At 40.4% G+C, this 24296-nt stretch overlaps 1 protein-coding gene across 1 annotated transcript in view; it reads right to left on the reverse strand.

The window, feature by feature from the left end:
* The window catches only part of ADGRG7 (adhesion G protein-coupled receptor G7), a 29780-nt gene that overhangs the window by 1298 nt on the left and 4186 nt on the right, over positions 1-24296 (reverse strand). Inside the window, exons 2-16 of the mRNA XM_075414144.1 lie at positions 24146-24253; positions 19747-19878; positions 18879-18988; positions 16283-16438; positions 15680-15771; positions 15244-15362; positions 15046-15159; positions 13153-13313; positions 11546-11695; positions 10121-10233; positions 7942-8306; positions 6315-6396; positions 5147-5308; positions 3984-4140; positions 2551-2768 (exon numbers count right to left, since the gene is read on the reverse strand). Coding sequence (XP_075270259.1) covers positions 2551-2768; positions 3984-4140; positions 5147-5308; positions 6315-6396; positions 7942-8306; positions 10121-10233; positions 11546-11695; positions 13153-13313; positions 15046-15159; positions 15244-15362; positions 15680-15771; positions 16283-16438; positions 18879-18988; positions 19747-19878; positions 24146-24253 — 2239 coding nt within the window. The remainder of the gene's footprint in view (positions 1-2550; positions 2769-3983; positions 4141-5146; positions 5309-6314; positions 6397-7941; positions 8307-10120; positions 10234-11545; positions 11696-13152; positions 13314-15045; positions 15160-15243; positions 15363-15679; positions 15772-16282; positions 16439-18878; positions 18989-19746; positions 19879-24145; positions 24254-24296) is intronic.

The following is a 24296-nucleotide window of genomic DNA, read 5'->3' on the forward strand; positions in this document are numbered from 1 at the left end:
TGTACTGATGATTCAGTCCTTCTCCAGTGCATTTCTTTATCAAAGCAGTGTTTCCAAAGTGTTAACAAGAAAAAACTTCATGGTCCTTAAAGCCCTCATATCACAAAGAATACCAAAGTTCACTACATTATTAAGATCAATATATTCCACGTGTAGATAATAGTTGAACTATTGTTCCTGTAACAATTAAGCATATAACCTGAAAAAGATCATGCTGATTTGTTCAGTTTTTGAAATCAGGATTCTCTCAATGAAAAAATAAAGCCATAACAGGTACAATTTTCTGGGGTTTTTAATGCTGAAAATGTTTTGTATTACATGAGAAGTGCTCAGTGTTGGCTATAATAGCATTTTGTTAACATCTGAAATACGTAGATACAGGATATTTAATTTAATTAGTAAAAAATAAACACTTTTTCCAATTCATTACTAGTCTTCTGGGGTTTTTGCTTGATTTTTGGTATAGTATGGAGACAATATTTTTACCGTTTTTTTAAAAGACCTGTGTTCAAAATTAAATGGGAGATGCTTTAGAGAATATTTTTGTTTGTGGGGAAAATTATGAAAGACTAGAAAATATTATCACTCACTGAAGGAGCCATCTTCACAATGCCTAGCTGTGTTTTACAGCACAATCAACTATCCTTCCTAAACCACACTATGATTTCTAAAATACTCTTTCTACAATGAAACTGAAGGAATTGACACAGGCAGGTATTATACATTTGATTTACCAATAAAACACGGATGCCCGTAGAAACATAAACTTGCTATCCAAACAAAATAGTGTTAATTACCATTACTGGATAACTTTGGATGACTTTGTCTGCCTTTTCTGGAGCACTAGTGATGAACTTCAGCCTTGTATCTGGTATGACTGCTCTTTCTGGAGGCTTATCAATGCTAGAGGGCATTTGTTTTCTGTTTCACAGAGAGAGCACGGATTTCCAAGACATGGAGAACTTTTCAGAACCACTGAAACACTTCTATGAAGATATTCAGGATTTCTGATGTAGGATGCCCAGTGTATTCAGAGATGCTATCCCTAAATGTTCACCCATCGCATTTAATCATACCCGTGACCTTATTTGAAGCAGCTTGGAAGTTTTCAAAACACACCACATTCATTTTCAGAAAAAATGAAAGTGGGAGGTAAATCTGACCACGCTTCTTAAACCAGTTTATTTAAAATTCAACATGGTGTTCATATTTTACCAAAGCCATAGATGGCAAAGCATACAAATCTGTTTGTTCAGAGAACAGAATAAAGAAATACAATTTTTAGAAATTACCTGTCTAAATTTCTCAGGCTTTTTTCTCCCACAGGAGAGAATGGGATGAGTCAGTGTAACTGTTCCCGTCCGTTGGACAAGAACCCACGACAGTGGGCCTTATGGCTTTGCTCAGAGTCACGAATTGAGAAGAGCTGCTTGCACTTCACGCACCATTTTTTGCTCAAGCCACTGTACGCCTGCTTCCACCAAGATACTCTCCAGTTTCTTCCCTTACCCCTCACTTCAACATCCTGAAACTGCCCCCGTCTCCCTTTGACATTGCTTTCAACCTCTTCTTAATGAACAATACTAATAGAAGGTGGACAGAGGACGGGCTTTATATTGACTTACAGCCCAAGTTTAGAAACCAAACTCTTAATGCCTAGGTCAAGGGGCACCTCTCCCAAGCCAAAGGACAGCGAGACAGAGAGCCTGAAGTCAGTTCGGAGCAGGGTGCTAGCTGAAGCACTCCAGCTGCTGTTCTGGCAGCACCCGTCCGAAAGCAAACATGCTTCCTGTCACAGGCTAGTGCTGGGGGTGATGTGAATAGACTTGTCTTACATATTTATAAAGGATTTCTTTCCTAGCCTGTTTCTTCAAGCATTTAGCTTTTTTTTTTCACTTTCTCCTATGAAAACATCATATTTTGTTTAATTAACATTTATAACAAGGAAGTTTTAGCTGGGAAATTTAAAAGATACAAATTTGTAAGATACAAGTTTTAGCTGGGAAATTTAAAAGATACAATTTGTAAGATACAAATTTTCTTCTGTAAAGACCAAGCCAACTTATAGAAGTAGTAAGCAGAATTTGGACCCAGAGCCAACAAGAACTGCACTGTTTGTTGATTTGCCTTTTGGTTTCTGTTTAAATTGAAATTGTTCTTACAAAAGGGAGAGGAGAGCTACAGTGCCTAGGCTTAGGTAAACACGTTTAGCAGGCCTGAAAAAGGAGAAGGGCATAAATAGAGCAACTTCTATACATCTGTACTGTAACATGAAACTGTAATAACCTCAACTCCTTTCCAAGACCTTCCTCAGTGTCATGCAGTACAAGTAGTATCAAGAGGATCTAGCACTACATCGCTGCTTAACAATTGCACAGTCTTGCTAGCATGCGGTCCTGCTTTTGGCTGCTGGTGGTCTTGGCTTATGGTATATTTCGAGCTACCTGCCGTCAGAGTAGTATGTCTGTCATTCAAGATAGTTGTGAGATCTACATAAAACAAACCATGAAAAATGCAGGATTATATTTCACGTATTTACAGGTGTCTAACTCGTTAGGGAAGGTAGACAAGGAAATGTTCTCTGAAGAATTCCTGGTTGACCTGAAAGCTTCCTGCAAATGTTTTTCAGGCCGTGATTTTGAAACGTAGTAAGTTTTTGAATGCAGATACAGTGGTACCTCTGGCACCCAGAAAACAGGAAACACTTCAGAAACTTTTTTCCGGAAGGTTGGTGATCTAAAAGTGTACAGAATACAAATCTGAAGTCCCTGTAGAGTAAATGAAACTGTGGAGTTAATATTTGCTGCTGATAAAACCAGAAAAGATTAGCCAATATTGTTTGACTTAAAAAACAACCACAGAACAGTTTTCAGTAACTGCTAAGAATGACATTAATACCTTGAAATACAAGAAGTACTTTCAGTAGGAACATTATTCCATGTAACTATGGATTTGCAGCTATAGTCGCCTCATTTGCACATTGTGATGGATTAGCTAGCATGTCTCAGGATCCTGTTACTACCCTCTGCTGGACAGGATGCAGCTAACACCTGCCTGAGCGTGCCATAGGCATTAAATGTGGCTGGTGTGCCCTACCAGCACTTCAATCAGACACACATGGAGGGATGCAGGACTTCAAAATTTCTATATCTGTTCTTCTAAATTTTCATTTCAAGGATTAGTCATGAGTATCCTGGGTTAAAAAAAAAAAAAAAAAAAAGGAAAGAAAAAAGGCTCATGGTTTTAAATAAATGGATCTCTGTTCCCTGTTCGTGATTTCAGTTTTAAATCATGGGTATAATCCATCCATCAGCGTAGTAATAATTGCTTCAGGACTTTTTGCACAGAGAGTTTGCAGATCTGATGCCCACTGGTGTATAGGCCGTCAGGTTTCAGTAGATCAAACTGGCAGTAAACAATATTTGAGGACGCGGGAAATTTTCACATATTTCCAATTAGCTGTTTTGTAGAAAATATTCAGTGGTGTAATAATGAAGGATCCATTACTCCAAGTACTGCATACGCCCTATATGAATATAAAGCCAAGAAACCAGCAGGGCTATGGGGAAAAAAGAGGCAGGTGCTTTCCTGTAGGCTTTTATCCAAAATCATTGTGAAAGGTCTTAAGCCATGAAGCTCTCGTTACTTCCCTGGGACTCTTTCCTACAGCTGATGCAGAAGTTTTTTCCTGATATTCATTCTGAATATAATTTTATATATTGTTTGATACAAGAGAAGCCACTCAGACAGGAAGGTCTCTTCAGTGGTGACGTTGAAATAAAATTCCACATTGATTTGCACAATGGGAAGAGTTTTGAGTGACAGACAAGAAGGCTAGCATCCCTTTCTGAACAAAAGTTCTGAATCCCGCTAACTGCTTTCCAGCAAGTTTCCAGGCTATAGCAAGCTATAGTACAAATAAATCTGACATACTTTTTTTTCTTTATCTCAATTATTAGTCTCAGAATTGCAAAATACCTTACCTGAGTAGCGTTCAAAATGCAGAACAGGTAGCTGAAAACAAGATTTGTTTCTTCATGACTTATTAACATGAGGTAGCCTATCGTCCAGGTGATTCCGAGCACTACCACTATAGAAATAGTGCCAATCATCTTTTTCATAAATGAATCCTTTTTGTGCCTAGAAACACACACACAGAAATTATTAAATCTTTCTCTATATCATTTAATATCTTTTTGAGCTTTAAACTTTCAATTTATTCAAGGCTATATTGCAAAGATGTGTTACTCAGGTGAGTTGAGAACGTAAACCTCCCTACATTTGTTTCGTGTATCATCCGGAGAAGGAATCCAGAAAAGGAAATCTAACCAAGTTTATCAGAATAATCTGGGTTTGGAGTATGTAGTTTGCATGTGTCTGTCTTTTTAACAAAAAAGTGAGATTTACCAAGGCAGCAAGAAGCAATGAAATTAGCATGTTAGCTATTATAAGCTTTTTAGAATGTTTACAACTTCAATCTAAATGTGCTTAATTTTCAATATAACAATAAGCTGCCAGTGAAGCCTGGATATCCAATTTCTCTCAAGTCTGAGGGGAGTCAGAGATCAGGTATTTTGTTTGCTCCAACGGTGAAAATTGTACATAAATGAAGAAACGGTACAAAGTTTTATTGAACAGATCAGTTTTGCAGGATTAATAAAAATCAAGGCCATCCCCTTTTAAATAACACAATGTACACTGCAGAGCTTGTGGCACACAGCCTGTGACGATACATGGAGTGTTGGTGTAAAACTGAGCAAGGAAATCTGCTTCAAAGCCGCTAGAGAACTGGGCTGACGTTCAGTTGTGCTGAGAAATTAATAATTCTCATTCAGCTGGACCCAGCTCTGCTCTCACTTATATGAATTTGAATCAGGGATAACCTTCACTGAAGTCAAGTCAGGTGACACTGCCACCAAAAAAAAAGGGGGGGCAAAAGCCTGCAATATTTTCATTGATGTGCACTTGAACAAAGCTTGATCCATTGCAATGATGGAGTTCATCTTCTGACTGCTCTAAGTATACATTTCTTTGAAACAAAATATTTTGTCAAAAATCTGAGTTTGTGACAAGAAAGTCTGAGCTGGTGACAAGAGACCAAGGAATACATTTGCTGGAAGATCTGAGGAGTACTATGCCGTCTCACCTTGTCAAATTCTTGTTCTGCTTCCATATCACAGAGACGCTGATCTTGATAAAGATGATGATGTTAAACAGGAGTATGAGTGCTACTGGCAAGAGGAATGACCACAGCATGGGCTTTTGCACACTGAAATTCTGATTTTGATCCAGTGCTGCAAGCCAGCAACTTTTAAGACAAAGAGAGGGCATTTCAAAAGATTTGTTAGACACATTTTTCAGAATAGCAAAACAAAACAAAATAATATTCCACTGTTCATCCTGAAAGACCTCGTAGGGCTTTCTAGGTCTTGTTAACCTGTCTCTGCAAGGCAACCATTCCTTGAGAACTGAGGGCTTTCAGTCATGCTTCTCTTTCGCTTGGGGAACACAAAACAATTTATCAAAGAAACTGCATAGAGATATTTAATAAGGTGCACTGTAGCTAACCAAATAAATATCTGGCCACCATATGCAAGTTTGTCTCTAGGGTATATATTATAATAGAGCTAAAGAGTAATAGGGGAGACCTAATGGACAAAGGCTGAAGCAAAAACAGGGGCGAATTCAGGAGGACAGGATTATCCTGCAATAATCTTTCCCTCTTTTTTTTCATTGCCAAATAATCTCAAGTTAGAAGTCAACACTCCCTAGATGAGTATGATAAGATGGCCACCATGTGGAAGAGGTTCTGTGTTTACGTTTCCAGAACAAGTCAACCTTTGTTCTGTATCATCCAGTATCACCAAGGTACATCATAAGCCTGATAGCCCGCTTTGGTATGTGGGCACTCAAGTGAATACCAATACCAAAAACATAGGGTGAATAGGAATATAGCTACATTGGCCAGAAAGATGTTAGATAAATGGGAGGATTAAGTTTAGGTACTTAAATGCAGTTATGCACTTAAATTAAGGTCTTGAATTTCAGTTAGACGAAGAGCCTCTACAGCGTCCATTTGAAGTCACAGGGGATCTTGCAGGAGGATTCAAGGCAGATGTGGATCCAGTACCCTACGTCCTTAGTGAGGAGAAAAAGCAATTCCTTATAGCGAATGTTTAGCTTGAGTGAAGAGTTATGTTTTAAGTACTTAGATATACAAAATGGTATACCAACAATGCATCTAGAATTGTATTAATAATAAGCTATCACAAAAGGTGTGGGATAGCAAGTGTTGTAATAACGCATGAACTTACAATTCTTCCTGTCGGTAGTTTAAAGCTTTTCCTTCTCTGTAAGTAGCTCCAAGTGTTACTGCAACTACTACAGCGGGGATTCCTAATTAAGTAAAGAGAGACAGCAATTTATTGCTCTGTTGCATAGGCATGCCTCCCTTCCACACAAATAGCTTCTTGCCTCCTAAACCCCATAGATTTTAAGAGCTCTGTTTCATCTGCCTTGTGCTAAGCTAAGTAGGTTTTTGGTAGCCTAGAGAAAAGGCAGGACTGAGGGTTGTGAGCACTATTTTTCTGAGGACAGCTCATGTCCATGACTTGCTGATTTTTTCTGTTAAAGAGCTTCAACACAGCTTCCAGAGGCAACGCCAATGGTGACAGAGCAAACTCCCCCCTGTGCTGTAGCTGACTCCCTCATCACAGCTGTGCAATCCTACCCTCTTGTCAGCAGTAAGAAACTAATATAAGAAAATATTGCTCCAAGCACCATTACATTTCATACCAGCTTGATGCAGAGGGTAACTTTTGCCCTCCAAGAAGCATGGCAGTGTGGGGTTTTCTCCCGATGCCTTTGCTTTGTGTCCTGTCTTCCGTGTCTCCTGCCTACCTGTTGGAAGAGTCTAAGCAGCATGTCTCATGGGAAGGAGCTTCCCACATGAGTTTTCCTTTGGGAAATAAACATGCTTTTAAAAGTCTGTTCCTCCTTCAGCCCTAACAGAGATCTTCCAGACTGCCAACTATTTGCTGTGCTCTCAAAGTATGTCTGAAAAGCAGTGAATCAGACTCATGCTATTTCAGACAGGTGTAACTGATGGCAGGACAGGGTGAAGAACCGAATGCTGTGCTATCATGCAAATATACAAGGAGCACAGTGATGTGTAGCCAGACAGCTTTTGCTGAACATTTTCTGGCTTGCACGTGCAGTCCAAATTCTAAAAGTATTAATGGAAGTGCCTCTACCTCCACCCAAATGCAAAATGTAATAATAAAACTATCAGGATCTAAAACTGCTTGGTAGATGCCATCAGAAATGACACACCACACAAGCTGAATACACACCATGGAGAAGGCAGGTATTCCTGTACGCTGTGTTAGAAGAGTTTCTTGAAGGAGGCTGAAATTTTTCCTTTACCTAGTGGGCATCTGTCTGCAGTCCTTCAGGTAGTTCCCTTTTAGCTTGCAGTGTTGCTGCTAATTGCTGTACTGACTTACGAATGTGTTCGTTGCTTATTAATAAATAATATGTAACAAATAGTGTCAGTCACTCCTTGCTTTTGGATGTGTGCAAGGCTCTAGCTGAGGTTATGAGGAATCTCAGAGATATCTAAATGAAGAATTTGAGTCTATGTGTGCAATCACTGTATCAGAAAGATTTTTTTACTTAGTTGACAGAAGCAGACTGTTGAATGCCTTGATCACTGTGAAAATTTCTCCTGCACAAACAGTGCCATATCAGGACAACGAGAACAAGCTCAGTTTATACCAGTAGTGTGAGCAGTAGCAGGAGATTATCTATTAAATCACGTTGCGCTAAAGCAGAGGGACACTAATTATAATTGCTCTCTGCTGATCTCCCATCTTTACAACGCTCCCTGAATGTACTATGTACCAATACTTTGGAAAGGGTTGCCGTGTGTTCGAATCTTACCCCATCCGATTGCTGACGTGGTTACTAGGAAGTATCCAGGCAGGGGCTTCATGGCTCTGAGCAGCAGTAAGTACAACTGTGCGGAATTGAGTGCTGTCCACATAAATGTCGCCAACAAAAAGTAGTGCAGTAGGACAGCCACAGCTGTACACCAGGAGTCTGCAGGAGGATCTACCAGGTCTGATGTGAGTGAGGTGTTACGGACAGTATCATAAGGAAGGTATTGCTGGTAGTAGCTGGTGTTATTGCTGCTGTGATTCCTAGCATTTTGGTTTTCAATTCCAGAGATGAAGATGATGTTAAAAAACAGCATGGAGAAACAGAGACTCACTAACATCCATGTTACAGACGACTTTCGAGTTTTCCTATTGGTAAGAATACGTTTAGGCGAAAAAAGTAGAACAAAATAAGAAAAAATCTAAAATATTTCCTCATTTCCACTGGTATTAAAAGAAAGCTAGAGCGTGAAGTCTTTAATACAGAGAGAAAGCAAAGCAATAACTTGTTTGCAGAATTCTACACCATCATTACTCTCAGAGACAACTTACCAAATCCATCAGTTTTGACTCATTTCAGCTAGAACAGAGAATAGCCAGCACCTTTTAGGACGGGGCCTTTTCCAGCAGTAGTTGGGATGCATTTTCTTTTTTCCACTCTGCCCTTTTTAGAATCCTTTCTTAAGTGTTAAGAGGTGAAATAGCATAAGACAAATGTTTCTAAACACTCTTCAAGGTACAAGAGAATAATAAATCTCCACTTCCAAACACTGTCTTCTAAGTGCATTTAAAAGGCAGAGGAAGCTCCTACAATCTTAAATACATTGACCTTGATGGAATTGCTCCAGATCTACATTAGTGCAAGCTGGATGAGAAACATACATTCATCTATGATAAGTACAATGCTGTTGGCATGACTTTGGTCCTCGTTCAAGGTAGAATCACATGACACCACTAATCACAGGCACATCCGTCAGGGAAGTTTGCTGCTATTGTATTTGAATTAAGTCACTCACAATAAAACTGTAGCGCAAGAAGTGTACATAACCTACATTGCTGTATAATCACAGTGCTTTGAAATCATCTGTTCTTTACAGACATTTTATAAACAGAAGGCAATAGAGTATAGAAACTATCAAATAGGCAACAGAAAGCAGGGTAACATTTAAATAGGATAGCAAGAAAAGAACCTCAGGAGCAACATATATGCTTCTACATGAATGCTAAAAGTCTAAGCAATAAGACGGTGAGTTGAAATGACTAGCCTTGAATGAAGACTCCGACGTAACAGGCATATTGGTAACTGGCTAGAAGAAAGATAACGGAGTAGACGTTGTAATACCAGGGTACGGGGCATACAGGAAAATAAAAAGAAGGTCGTGCTGGTGGTGAAATACTGTTGCACATTTTTAAAGCCTAGTATTAAGTGGGAGTAATGAACTAAACATCTCAGTGTGTAGCATGGACCAGTGTAGCAATAAATACAGCACTGGGTCTGTGTTGTCAGCTACCTGGCCAGGGTAGTAACAGAGATGTCAGCAAGGCGGCAGGGGACATGAAATGCAGCAGAAGTGGCAGACCGCCCTTACCCTGCATAGGTGGGGCAAATGTCACTCTGGGACATTTCCCAGAGATTAGAGATGGTGATGGGAGCCCATGGTAAGAGGATCAACCCTTGACTTGATCCTCAGTAGCACACGCTGCCTGCTTTGTTATCTTATAGCTGGTGTGCTGCCCAGTCAAAGCAATGGAAAGATTTTTCTTGTCAGCAGCCATGCCCAGTGTTTCCTACGAAGGCCTTGGCCTTTCACCATACTGGGGTCTGCCATACTCTGTTATATCATTTCTTTTCAAAGCTCACATATTTGAAGGTGGATTTATTGAATAATAATCTCATACATATATCCTCACAGTAGAAGATTAACATTAACAGAAAGGTTAAAACTTCATCTAGGTGAGTGGCATTGCTGAGACATCTCATGTCCTCTCTTTAACCAGAAAGCCACGCTTACTTCCCAAGCTGTGCTGTGTGATTAGCTCCTTTTTTTTAATATTATTTGCTGATCAATAATATTGCAACATGTTTGAAACTGGCTACTCTCTTTGTTTTCCTCAAACTATATACAGAGCAAACTATTGTAACTTAGCATAAAATACTTGCAGTTTTACATCTTTGCTCTTACCTGGTGAATATTTGAAACAAAATGCTAGTGACCAGACCAGCCATGGACAATCCAACACCAATATAAGAAATATACTCCAAAGGCTTTGCATATTTATATTTGATCTGAAAGGCCTAGAAGACAAATTGTATTAGTTACGAGAAGAGATAAATTTCTTCCTAAAATTTGTGTTTCTAGTTGCACATAGAAACAAAAATGGTTTAGTAAAGTTATGACTGTTGCTAGCTACTGCCAAAACTTTCAGATCACACAAAATTATTCTGGACCTTAAAACTGGAGAAGCTTGTGAAGAACTCCAAAGAGAGACTTAACAACATCAAGCAAATATTTAGCAAAGTAGCAGATTAAATTGTAGAAAAATGCAAGGTAATACAGACTGGGAAAAGTAGCTTTAACTTTTCGTACTGATGTGCATTCTGAATTTTGGCTTCTGAGGATAAGGTCTAGCATAAGTTGTTATGAAGAATTCCGAATCAAAACCGGTCTTTTTTTGTATAGCGACAGTAAAGCAGCAAGTAAATGTAGATGTGTTCAGTGAAACAGAAAATACTGTTGTCTTTGCATATAGTGGATGAGAATCTTCTCTAGAATATAGTCATTTTGTGCAATAAGGACATGCATAAGATAAAGGGAAATACAGAAACAAGTAAATATTACAAATATGGAAATGCTGTTCTGTGAAGACAAAGTAAAAAAACCCTCTGAAATCCTGGCACTGCTGAAGTCAGTGACCACAGATATGTGATTTTACCCAGGGAGTGTTTTGTTTAGAGAAGCTGAAACAAATACTGAAAGAACAACAAATGTCAGAGACAGTCGGCCACTCCTGAGTAGTCTTGTTAGTACAAGAGGGCAATATATAAAACTTAATTGTAGCAGGCTTAATATTTGCAGAGCGATTGCTTTTTATAAAGATATAAGCAAAGGAGGTAATTAATGCCAAGTACTTTGAGTTATTTACCCAGCATAAGAGAGTGCCACAGCTAGCCCAGATCCCAAGCTGCTCCACTGTTCGTCTTAGGGCACTTTGGGCTTTAGACATACGCTCATTTAACAGCCAGCTGCAGCAATGGAGGTGCACAGCTGGAGGCTACCACAGCTGAGCAAGGGGAATGAGTGGCCCCAGCCCTCCCCTGCTGCTGGGGTGTGCAGGCCAGTGGGCACAGCCACGATTTGTGTCAGAGGCAGCCAGAATTCGCCAATACGTTTGGCTTTCCAGTACCCTGGGGACAATGCACATGTCCCAATTTGCAAGCTCTGCCACAGGTCAGAAACAAGTATTTGGGGACACCTTAAACTCCTGTGCCTTCCAGCTCAGCACGTCTACGCCCTTACATTGGCGTGCTGGTCTTACAGTTGAAAATAACCAAACAAATGAAAAAAAAACCCCAAACTCTTTCCCTTTGAGAAAGGACAACACCCTACCATCAGGACAGCAAAATTAGTAGTGTGATTACACCTGCATCTCAAGAACTGGTCTCTTCCTTTTGCACAGCCGGCGGTGCTCCAGTCATTGACAGTATAGTCCCAAAAGACGCAGGCATGATCACGCAGCTGCATTTTCAAGGTGTTGTACTATGGATCGGGATTGCAAAGAGAAAAAATGGCTACAGAAACATAAACAGATATGCACCAGCAATGGCGTGTACTGACAATTATCCTCTGAAATGGGAGCTGACAGCTACTGAGGGATTTATGGGGTTTCCAGTAAACCTTATGAACGATACCAACAACAGCATAATTTGACATTTTGAACTTACTTTATGTGCCTTTCTCAGTGAAGACTGCCAATGAAATTACCCATTTCTGTGAATTATTCAGGTAATTATGGTTCAGATGCACATTGACTAGGCATTAAACAATTGCAAAATGAATTCTGCATAAGCCAAACAACAGCTTTCAGATATTAGTAGCACTAAATTACTGCCAAGTGTGGAGCTGAATCCACACTGTAACAGGAAGCAAACAACAATAAATGCCATGAACCATCTCCTCCCCTCCTGCAGTACAGCGGTGCTCATACAGTCGTATGTCAAACTGCATACAGTCATTTTCGGATAACATACATCTGCAGGGTACTGCAATTAGAACTGCTTTTTGATAAGCAACAAGCAGCTTGAAGTGCAAATAAGTAGTGAGAGCAACTATTCACAGTACTAGGTAGTTCAATTAAAAATGAGGAATAAAAGTAGGACTAAAAAAATCAATTATAATTTTGTTTCAGTGATTTCCTTAGAAATTACACATTTCCCAGATCACTTAACTGTATGGATCCATGATGATGATTACTGATCTATCATATGCATGTATATGAGCTTAAAACCTTTGTTAAATATTGTAAGAAGAAGCCAGCTACTGTTTTCTGGAGAAACTGTGCTAAACATGAGGACATATTGTCTACAGATTCAGTTTTTTGGGCAAATGGGCACTCGCATTGAGCATTGCCTGCAAGAAAGCAGTAACACGTGGAATCAGTTCCTGGGGGAGGAAGTCAAAACAAAACACACAACGATTTTAACTGGAAGCAGGACTTAAAAGATAGTATGAAAAATGAACACTCCCCACATTGGTAGGTGTATTGGACTATGCCAGTCATGTTGACTTTTTCTTGTTTTCAAAAATTTTGATAGTCTTCTGGAAAGGAAAATTGTCCTTCAGGGACCTGGCTTTTTTCATTCTTGATTTAGGACCAATCTACCCTAGGACAAATCCACTCTGGTATACGTGTAACTTTTATGGAATACAGTTTTGCTTGCAAACATCCATAGCAATACTGAGTTATTAACATCAGGTGCTAAACACAAAAGTTGAAAAATATTTGCTATGCCACATTATCTAAACACCCTTCATGTTTCAGTTATAATGTCACCTATACATTCCACAAACTCTCAATGGCTTGTTGCCAGAAATTAAGGCGGTATGCCAAAACCCCGCCGTCTGCTTGAGTCTCTTTCCCCAAGTGCTGAAAACAGGTAGTACAGCAAGGACAACCTCTGTTCAAACTGAACATGGCACTTCTTACGGAGGCTTACCTTGGGACTGAAGGCTATTTCAACGGCAGCCTTTCTTCCATTACCAATGTTGCCAGAAATTATTTGTTTAGAGAAACTACTGCGACTTTTATAAATCCTTGACTGGAAGAGTTTGTCATTCTGATACAATACAAACCCAACTCTTCCGTTGTCTGGTGAACCTTCGTGAGGCAAACAGAAAAGTAGGTATGGATAGCAGGTATTGGAGAAGCTGGAGCCTTTGAAGTAGCTTACACTATGCACACGTTCAGTATTTTACAGTGGATAGATTTTGTTTAGATATTTATTTAGAATCCATTTCAGAAGTAGAGAAGAGCTTCTCTTCCCATGAATCTCAAGAGAGTCATCTTCAATATTGCTCAAGTGGAGTGTGCAAATAATTATTACCCTTCTCTTAATGTCATTTCTGGGGAAAAATGCTGGCAATGAGGAAAATAATAATCTAAATCCTGATACATACACGCAGTCAAAATGGCCAGGCTTTTAATAACACTAAATAAGAAATAGTGACAACAGGGATGTTTATAGTTAGGAAGTCAGAGGATAAAAGAGGTTGGCTGGGCTTCCGTCTTCACACCCAGCTTTTGGACTCTATTTCTTTTGCACTCTTCTGCCAAATTGGAAAGATTTCAGCAAAGTGATTTAAATCACTGGTCTTAATTGTTGCTTGAATGACGAAGCAAAAATCCTGTTTTATATAATTGCTTTTATTCTTGATTTTGTACTTTTTATTTGAGATCAAAAGAGACTGATTTGATCTCCCTCTGACTGGATCATCAAGAGAGACTAATTAATTTTATATCTACAAAATTTCACAATTGTGCATTTAATATTGAAGAAATATTAAAAAAAAAATAAGCTATGCATTCAATCTAGCCCTCGAGGTAAGTGTTATGATATACAACCATTATGATAAAGACTTTAAATACATGATGAAATTGTTTTTCCACAGGATTGCTGTCTGAAACAGTGAGTGGAAAGGACAGTGACCAGTTAATGAGCCATTCAGTGTGTATTTTAACCTCATTGCTGGGTGTGTGGGGCTACCTGATTTATCTCTTCAACTGCTTTCTAACCCTGGTGAGAGGACTGAATTATTCATTTCCTTGTGGGCTTGTATATGAATCATGTTCAGCAATATGATGTTTAAGTGCTCCAACAAGCTTCACCTTCATTATATGCTTGTGCTGTGACCTCTTAGTGTTACTGTCACTATACAGAGACTAAGGACAAGTCTGCTGGTTTCAGGTGCCCAGTGTGAAACTCTTGCAATTTTTAGCATGTCATAAAATTGCACATGTTCAGAGCTCAGCTCCTCTACACACACCAGCTTCTACAGCAAACAAAGCAGAGGAAATTTAAGCTTCCCCCCCCGCCCCAGTTGACACTTTTACCCTCTGAGCGCTGCAGACTGTACATAATGGACATCTGGAAAAATCCCATGTGACCATGCCATTACAGACTGTCCCAATACGTAGGTGTGAGGATGCATATGTCCTGGATGACACCTGCCAGCAGTAGCAATTTTAGTTGAACCGATTGATGTGGATTTCAGGCGAGGCACATATGCACTAGCTTTTGCTCTTGATGTCTATCGAGGTATGGTCAAAGATTCATTACATTCTCAATTTTAGAAAACAAAACAAATGAAAAATTCCCAAACACTGAAAGCGTTCTGGCCATTCTATGTACATGTGCATTAATCTGTAAATAAGTTTATCCAGCTCGTTTGACGTGCATTTCTTCTACCACAGCATGGCATCAGCATGCATAAAAAAACAACGGGTAATTGTTTATATTGGCTAAGGGGTCTTTCTTTTCCAAATGAGATTTTTAGTGAATATTCATTCACAGTTTTCCCAGGCACAGTTTTCAGTAGGAGAAAGAACTTACTGTTATTTGTAATGTTGAGCAGTATCTGAACTTCAATACTGAGGTCACTAATAAGCCCAGGGACATTTTCCTGTATTTCTAGTTTCGTTGACTGATAATATCCCAGCACTGTACCTGAAAAGATTAGCAGTGGATGCATTAGAATTTATGGTACTTACCACCTTGTCCACGTAAATCCAACAACACACCCAGACTTACCTCTCTGTGCCGAAAATAGAATCATAGAGGAGTTTAATTTCAATGGGGCAGACTGTATTGCAACGTTGGGCTGTGTGATGTTGCCAGTCAAAGAAAATTCTTCCATTTCTTTTGTGAGGCTGCATTGAAATAATGAGTGGGATAAAAGTTGCCGTTATTTGTTAATATATGGCTACAGGTTCAGCTTCTGATCTTCCTCTCTGATTTCATTCTCCAGTAGGAACTGCTTCTCATTCCCTATCCTCATCCTTTCTCCAAAGCAGAAAAATCCAGCCAAAATTGTTTATATTGGTGTAAATCTACTGAATCAATCAAATTGCACACTGGAGTTTAACACTGAAAAAGTTTTGACTTGTCCATGAACCATTTCAGCATGAAACAGAAGGGGAAATGCAGTTTACTACATCTGAAAAAGAAGGGCAAAAGCTAAAGTTACCTTGATGTAATATTGACAAGGTTATCATCGTTGAATTCTGTTTTGTTGGCATCCAAGAGTTGACTCACGGTAGCCATTACTGCCACAGATGCCTGAGACAAGCAGAAGAAAGAGGCAATATTCAAATGCAATTGAAATGTATCACCTGATGCGTTGGGCAAGTAAGAACACTTAATAAGCTTTGCTTGAAGGTACACACAATGGAGGAAACAAAGCACAGGATGCCATTCGAGAGAACACCAGCTTTGTCCCAATGGGTTCATAAATACCACACTATTATTAATTTAGACAGTAAGGATTAAATGATTAACTTAAATATCAAATGATGCTTATATTAGAATTTCAGATATATGCAAGTCTAAATAGTTGATAAGAAACAAATTTACACTCTGGTCTGAGAACTGACCCAACAGTGATTCCGCAAGTGTGCACTCAGGGCCATTTAAATAACGTGCCGTATCGCTAAGGGCAAAGTGAAGGCATTTGGTTGTTTTGTTACGTACAGTTAAATGGAAGCACTTTGAAGAGTGGTGGAGAGGGGACAGAATGGATATCCCAAATATTAAGCCATAAAAATCTTATTTTAGTCTCAATAAACCTCACCTGAGAGTCTTCGGAAACATTTGGCTTTTTCAGAATCTGCACTGCAATGTTTGCAGCAGCAGAGATGTTCTGTGTGGTCAGTTGGTCTGGCACGGAGGTGAGGATTTGAGTGTTACTTGCAATAACTGAAACATTGCCGTAGTCCGCAGTTTCAGCCTGTTAGGGTAATGCCATTCAACAGAAAGGAAAGGAGAAAAGGAAAAAAAGTCACCACTTTCATTACATTATTACATAACAAGCAAAATGTATAAGCAATAGGTGGTTTAAATTATTTCTGTTCATGCCAAGTAGGCCTCATCTGCAAATTCTCCCTAGGGGATGATTTCATGGACTCATGGAGTAGCAGAGGTTGGAAGGAAGCCCTGGAGGTCACCCAGCCCAGCAGGGCCAGCTGAGAGCAGGCTGCTCAGGGGCTCACTTTGAATATCTGCAGTCCCCTTCAGAGGCCTACTTGTGTTTGACCAGCCTCAAGGGGAAAAATTTTCTCTTATCTACTTGGAATTTCACATCTTGCAACTTGTGTCCATTGCTGCTTGTTCTAAAGCTGCACACCTCAAAGAAGAGCGTGGCCCCATCGTTCTCCACAACTTCCCGTGAGGTAGCTGTAGGCAGCAGCAGGACCTCCCATTTGTCTTGAGGTCATTGAGGTTCTGAGTCTATAAACTTCCGTACAGCTTTCACTATTCCTTAAATAGCCAGAGTGGGATTTTTAGAAAAGCTATCAGAGAAACTTGAAAAATGTCATCTGGAATAATAGTGCTTCTCAACACAGTGGTCATAACCTGCAGAGATAACATTATCCTCACTTCAGTACATTGTATATAGTGTCAGCTTGGAATAAATGTAGAAAAATAAAGAAAAGATCCTGGTGCTGGAGATATTGGTAAGAATTGCTAGAAGCACGGTTTGGGTCCAGTTTGAATCAGTTAGCACTTAAGGGGTAAAGTGTAAATGTCTATAGTATGTTAAGAGTCTAAACACAAAAAGAGATGACGCATTTGCCATATGTTACATTAAGGTATAGCTGGGTAACAATAAGACTTTAAGGGATGGAATGTGTTCTAATCATCTGGGGAATTTCCTTTGTAGGCTATGGAGACCAACTAAACAGTGTTATCAAGTCATCCCTTTTCTAATCCAGTCAATGAATAGCTTAAATGAATAGCTTCAATAACGGAATTGTTCTCAAATTGTTTATGTTGGGAAGCTATCAAAATCAAGATTAATTCAATCATGCAGCTCTGAAGTGTTTATAAAGCTTGCAATGGTAGGAAAGAAAGGTGGCTGTGTTGCATGGGGAGGAAGGAAGTTTGCATTTGTAATTATTGGAGATGATATTATTTGACTTGAAAACATCTCCATATGCACCATGAACAAACAGTACATCATGAATGCCTATTTCCACTATATTTTCACTTCTGACTTACAGCATGACCTTGCATTCAAAGTAAATATTTGTATTTAAAAGGAATAAAATCCTTTTCAACCTGGGCTCTGGATCACTAGCATGAACACCTCCTCCTCCTCGCATTTCCAGGCATTCACCTTTTGCACCCCAAGCTGCCCTGGGTTCAGTAGATGGCAGCACGACATCGCAACCCATCGCAAAAACTCCAGATCACTAACGGCAGCGAAATCACCTTGTGTTACAACCTTGTGTTATGTCTTATTAGCGCTAGAAATACCTGCTACTAATACTACATATTACTTTAGGGAAGATTTGACATTTGAACCATTTAGTGAAGGCTGCGTACTGGGAAAATACAATCTCAGTCTCAAGGGTTTCCCATCAAAGGACCCAGGCAAGCAAAGCATTGGGTTGAAGGTACAATAGTCAAGCAAAAATGCATGATGAAGTAGACTTCTCTTGCTTAAAGGGACTGTAGCTGGTGTCTTTTATCTTACTTTTTTTTCAATTGGAACTAGTGATAAGGAAATTAAACGCAGAAGCAGAAGGGAAGCAGTCACTGTCTGTAATATGCTTAGTCATATTCAGGTCTACATGTTTTGTGGATACGGCAGAGTTAAGCCTTCAAGCAAAGCCTAGGTAGGGGCTTATGAATTTTATCAGGAAAAGGCTGTCGTTCATACAAGAGAGTTTGAATTTGAATTCTTGAGGGACGGAAGTGTTTCATCCACATTTAGCTGATTGTAGGACTGAATGGAGAGGCTTTGCTCTTAATCCTTCCTAAGGCATCAGTGGCAGCATCACTTTGTTCCCTCATGCCAGTCTTCTCCAAATCCCTTCCACTTTCTCGATGATTTGGTAGCCTGGGTCGGCATCACCTCCATTTGAAGGTGTTTGCTGTGAACTGGGAACCTGACTGAGGAACTTCCGGGCCAGTTAAGAAATACGAAATGGGACACTGTGTTCAGGCAAAACCAAGCAAAATAAAACAATCACCGCTGGAAATTCAGGCCATTTGCAAAGCAGGTGCATGCCAAGAATGCCACTGAAAAAGACTTTGGTGGTTCATTTTGCTTTTTGCAAAGTTTTAAGAAATGTAACACAAATACATATTTCTTGCCTCAATTTCCTTTTCTCTTGGAATGATGCAGAATCTCAGTCACTTTTTAAATAGTAATTTGAGGTTACCTGTGATGCTAGGGAGTCAAGATTTTCATTACAATTCAGAATTTTGGGGAGCTCTAAAGTAGGAATTCTCCCTTCTCTGAAGCACATCCGGATTGCTATTGAAGCATTACCTGTAATTTTGTAAAAGCAGAAGGATACATATTTAGTACACAAGCACTCATGCACATGCACATGACCTCACTGGGAATTAAAACTGTACTGTGGGTGTGACACCCTATCCAGTGTTATTTTCTGTGTGCATGTAAAATGTTTGTATTTTAGAGTTATGAGTGGCCATCAATTATTTAACTAGCTATTGTTCTTTTTAGAACATGTTTTATACTCACATACACAATCTTGTCAGAGTGGCCAACGTTATTCATGCCAAATTCAAATAGGTTTAGTTACACTAGAGCTGCAGAAAAACATCTCTTAAATGGGAGGCACAAGCATCAGCACTGGGCTATCAGAAAGACTTTTTATCATGTCCTGAAAAACATAGGTTGTATGTCATGAAAGAAATGCAAAGGGCATGTGGAACAGCTGTGCAACACCTACACCTCTACAAAGTCTCTGAAAGCTGAGACAGTTCGTGGACCCATAAGGGATAGAAAGTGTCCTTAATCCTAATGCTAAATAACAGGATATAAATAGATTATTTTTCTATCAAACGACCATTCAGGAGCAGATATTAACTGATTCTCAGCCTTGTCCCAGACAGGCATGGATACAACTCGGCGTGTGTACCTTGAATTGTCTGCATTTGGGGTAGAAAGCTGTGTGGAAAGGTTTGCAACACCGAGCTCTCATCTGGTCTAATAATCTCACATCTTTCACAATCGTTACATTTAATTCTGGGAATTAGAAGTGAAAGGAAAGAAGCACATACCGTTCACAGTATCAGGTTCGCATTTTTCTTTGGAGTTGCCGTATTTACCTACTATGATCCGTTCAAAAGTAAGGTTTTTTATAATGCTTTCAGAAATGTTCACTGTGCAAGTACTGGCTTCACAGAAATTAACTGCACAGAAGGGAAAAAAAAACATATACCCAGATCAAATATTTTTAATACAAGGAGTAATTTTCAAAAATAAAGTAACATTGACACAATAGAAACTCTTTGAATCTTTTGCCCTAAAGGAAATAAATGACTGTAAAAGCAGTTAGGTAAATCTTGACTAAAACCAAGCTGCTGAGCTGCTGCAGGTGATATTTATGAAGTCACTGAAACCCTAAAATCCCATACAATCCCATTCTCACATTGTACCGTACTGCCGTAACTTCACAAAAATTTACCTTCCAATGCTCCAAGCACTTGAAAAAAATACTGCAGCACATAGGCAGAAAATTTTTGCTTGGTCTTAGGGCTTGCAACATCTCGGTTTTGCTGACTTTTGCTAATTCGGACCACATTTCAGCTGACTGTGTCCCATTAGCAGGACTGAGTCAAAGAAGCATACTTATGGTTGGGGTCATGAGGAGGGCTCGGGAGACCTGGAGTGTTCTCCATGTTCTGGCACCGGTTTCCTTGCCAAGTCGTGTAACTTTCTATGGGTCTTGTTTTCTATAGGGCCTCAGTTTCCCATGACACAATGATACTTTTCTTCTATAGAAATGGTTTTGAACAAATAAGGATGCGTGACTCCGCAAAGATTAGGTCTGCCTTACAGCACCACGCATGGTGCAACCTCACTTGCTAGGAGTTGATTAACAGGGTGAGGTGTCTCAGTGGCAGGAACCTCTGGAGGGCATCTAGGCCAAACACAGGCTCCGCGTGCCCACTGGACAATGTGTTCCAGTGACATACTGCCTTTCTAACCAAAACGTTCCTCTTCGTGTTCAACCTCAGCCTCTCAAACTGCAGTTTATGACTGCTGCCCTTTACTTTACTATCTGGTGCTAATGAAACCAGTTTGGATTCCATGGTCTCTGCACTCCCACTCCATTAGCTAGAGGCTGCCGTTAGCTCTGCCCTCAGCCTCCTCTGCACCCCACTGAACAAGCCCAGCTCCCTCAAACGCTCCCCGCAGGCCACCTGCCCTTGGCCCCTCACCATCCTCGCAGCATCCTGCTGGACCCTCTCTGGTTTCTCCAAGTCTTTTCAGCCTGGGGTGCAGGGGGCAAAATTAAGCACGGATTTCCCAGTGGTACCTCACCATTGCCAAGAAGGGGAGGGTAACAGTGTCCATCAACCTGCCTCCCTCCACATAGCACAGCTGCTCTGCCTTGTTTGCATTGAACACACGCTGTTGGTTCATATTGAACTTGGCATCCACCGTCACTCTGAGGTAATTTCCAGCAGGGTGCTCCTCAGCCAGGAAGTTCCTGGTCTGTACCAATGTCCCTGGCACAGAGATTGGCAATTGTCCTTGTTGGACACTATGAGGTTTCTGTTGACATGATCTTCAGGTTCTTCTCCATTGAAGCTCTGCCATTAACTGTGTCAACAATACCGCTGCCTGACCCCACCCCAAGTTTAGTATTATCTGCAGATTTAATGAGACAGCATGATGTGTCATCCTTCAGGTCTGCGATCAAGACATTGAATAACATTGGCCCTAGTATCAACCAAGAGTTTACTCTGCTTTTACAATATGCCGGTCAAGTCACTGATCACTACCCTTTGAGCTTGGCTATTGAGTTAATTTTCAACCCAGCTAATGATTCTTTCACCAAGCCCCTACATCTTCACCTACCAAACATGAATGCTGAGGGAGAGGGCATCAAAGGCCTCTCTAAAATCAAGGTATATTAGATTTGTTGCTCTTCTGTTATCTACATAGCCCGTTATTTCATATGGAAGGCAGCTGGGTTGGTCAGACATGACTTGCCATTTGTAAATCCATACTGACTGTTCTTGATTATCTGCTTGTCTTTGACATGTATGGAAATAGACTCCAAGAGGTTGTGCTCCATAATACTGCTAAGGCCTGTACCGCCTGACCAACTTATGGTTTCCCCAGTCCTCCTTCTTGCCTTTCTTAAAGGTGGGCATAATGTTGACTTTCTTTTTCTTGGAGTTCTCCGTGACCTCCCTTGATCACTGTGGTTTTTCGTAGGTGACAGATAACAGCCCCACAGTGACATCAGCCAGGTCTTTCAGCAGTCTTGGATGAATCCTGTCCAGACTGATGGATGAGAATACTTTTTGTGATGATCCTGTCTTCCTTCTGACAGATGAAAGCCAGGAATAAGTTGCTACATTCATGCATGGATGCATACACATTCATAGATGAGTACCTATTCAAGCTTTATCTTTCTAGCTGTTCAAGCCTTGATCTGAAAGTGGTTAGGGCTGGTTTGTATACATATCTATACTACTGGGGCTTGGACTTACAGGAGAGAGTCCATCTGAAATAAAATTGTTTGGTGGTTTTTTCCCTGCTGATGCACATCTCAAATTACTGCAAATATTCTGACTTCAGTAGAATTGCTCCAGAATTTAAGAAAAAACAACAAACCACAAGTAGGAAGAAAACCAGGCCCTTTGTCATGATCTGTGAAGAAAAGTAACCATGACATAATGTACAAAAGTAATGAAATATGAGCCAAGTGGAATTTTTCCATCACCACTGGAACAAAAGTAATTGTTTTACAAAAGTTGTCTACCCTATATTCCCTGCTCTCTTCTTGTGGCAATAAACCAGATCACCTCCTCTATACCCCCAACACTCAAGAGCACTTTCTTCCAGCTGACACCTTTAGCACTATGCTACAACACTCGCTATGCTCCATCATGCCTCAGCCCCCACCCAACTCTGTGTCCTGCATCCATCTTTAGATATAATACATAAAATACATCCAAATGTACATAAAATATGCATCTTTATTTTGTTAGCTGATAGAGAAGAGTCAAATGTCATGTGTAGTTTAGAGCTACGCATCTTAGTGGCTAGGGTGGATGGACTGGCCATGTGGCCCCCACCTCCTCACTGCCGGAATAAGTCTCCTTGTCTTTTCCTCAGCGAGGTATTTACAGGTTGGTCTTCTCTGCCCAGCTAGGGATATGTGCAAAACTTATAGAATCTTAAGACATTTAAGACCTGTAACCATCTAGTGAATTTTGTTGAAACTGATTAGCAAGTTAAAGTCACCAGGAAGGTGGAACGACAAACAGATGGGCAGTATAAATGCTCCTCAGGAAAATGGACTAAAATTCAAATTTTGTAAATGCAATAAAATTTGTTATTGTTTCAAGTTAATGCTGTCTTCCCAAACATTCTTACCTCATGCAATTTAAAACCTACAGTGGCGTAAATCTATTCTTAAAGGCAATTTGCAGCAAATCAAATACAGAATACCAGAGGAGAGAGCACAGGGAATTAGAGTCATCATAATGGTTTGCTTCCAGTGCTGAAATGCCAGCTATGGTTATTTTATTTAGGCCAACTTCTCTGAAACTTTTTGCTCAAATGTTCCAATCCGTCATGAACCCATCCAATGTGTCGTTGTCTGTTGGATATGCTACCCATCCTGAGATAAGGAAAATGACATGGGAGACCTGAAGTTTCCATCTACCTAGAAGTCTTCACCCACCAAGAATATTTTCCTGGATAAGCTGCAGATCTTCCAACATCCCTCTGACCAAACATGTGAGTTCATTTGACAAAGCTGCAGCTGACACGTGACAGCGTATCCACGTGTCACACTGGACACAGTGTGGGTTGTTGGCTTTGAAAGCGTGAGCTGAGAATCTTACCAGTTCTGGAGATACTGTGGCTGGGTGAGCCAGCACCCTCCCAGCATCGGCTGGGAGCACCCACTCTGGTTACGGCAGTGCGGAGATGCCATGCTGCGGCAGAGGGGACTGAAATGGGAGTCAGCCAGTCCAGTGCTATGCCAAGCATGGAAAATTAAACTCATCCAAAACCAGTGCCAGTGGCTGCAGGAGCTGAGGACAGGAGTTGTCCTGTCGGGTGCTGGGCTGGATGGTGTCCCTTAAACACTGGCATTTCTGGACACAGCAGTGCTGGCCACTGAGGGCTGCATCGGATTTTCAAGTCACTGTGATCTTCAAACAGAGGAATTCAAATAAAGGCCAAATTGGTTAGAAACAGGCCACAGATGGTTGAAACCTGTAATGTCCTCCCCAGATATATTACTGATTTGAAAGAGTGACAGAAGTGGATGAAGGATACGGCCTCACCTAGCAAGAAGAGCCACATCACTGCTTGCAGATCTGACCCTGCTGAGCGGGTCTAGGCCAGGGGGAAGGATCAGAGGCCTCCCGAAGCAGAGGGGTTCCCAGAAATGACGCCAGCTGCCCATGCTTCCTGGCTTGTACCGACCTATCTCACAAAGAGATCCCACCCACTCCTCTGGGCACACGCAGACTCCATCTCGACAGATGCCACCGTTGAAGCAGAAGCACGGAGGTACCACGGGTTCTGTAGTGTCTGTGTAAATAAAGAATCAAAAGAGATATGTATATTCATGAAT

Source organism: Opisthocomus hoazin, chromosome 1 (genome assembly GCF_030867145.1).
Source record: "Opisthocomus hoazin isolate bOpiHoa1 chromosome 1, bOpiHoa1.hap1, whole genome shotgun sequence".
Taxonomy (NCBI): domain Eukaryota; kingdom Metazoa; phylum Chordata; class Aves; order Opisthocomiformes; family Opisthocomidae; genus Opisthocomus; species Opisthocomus hoazin.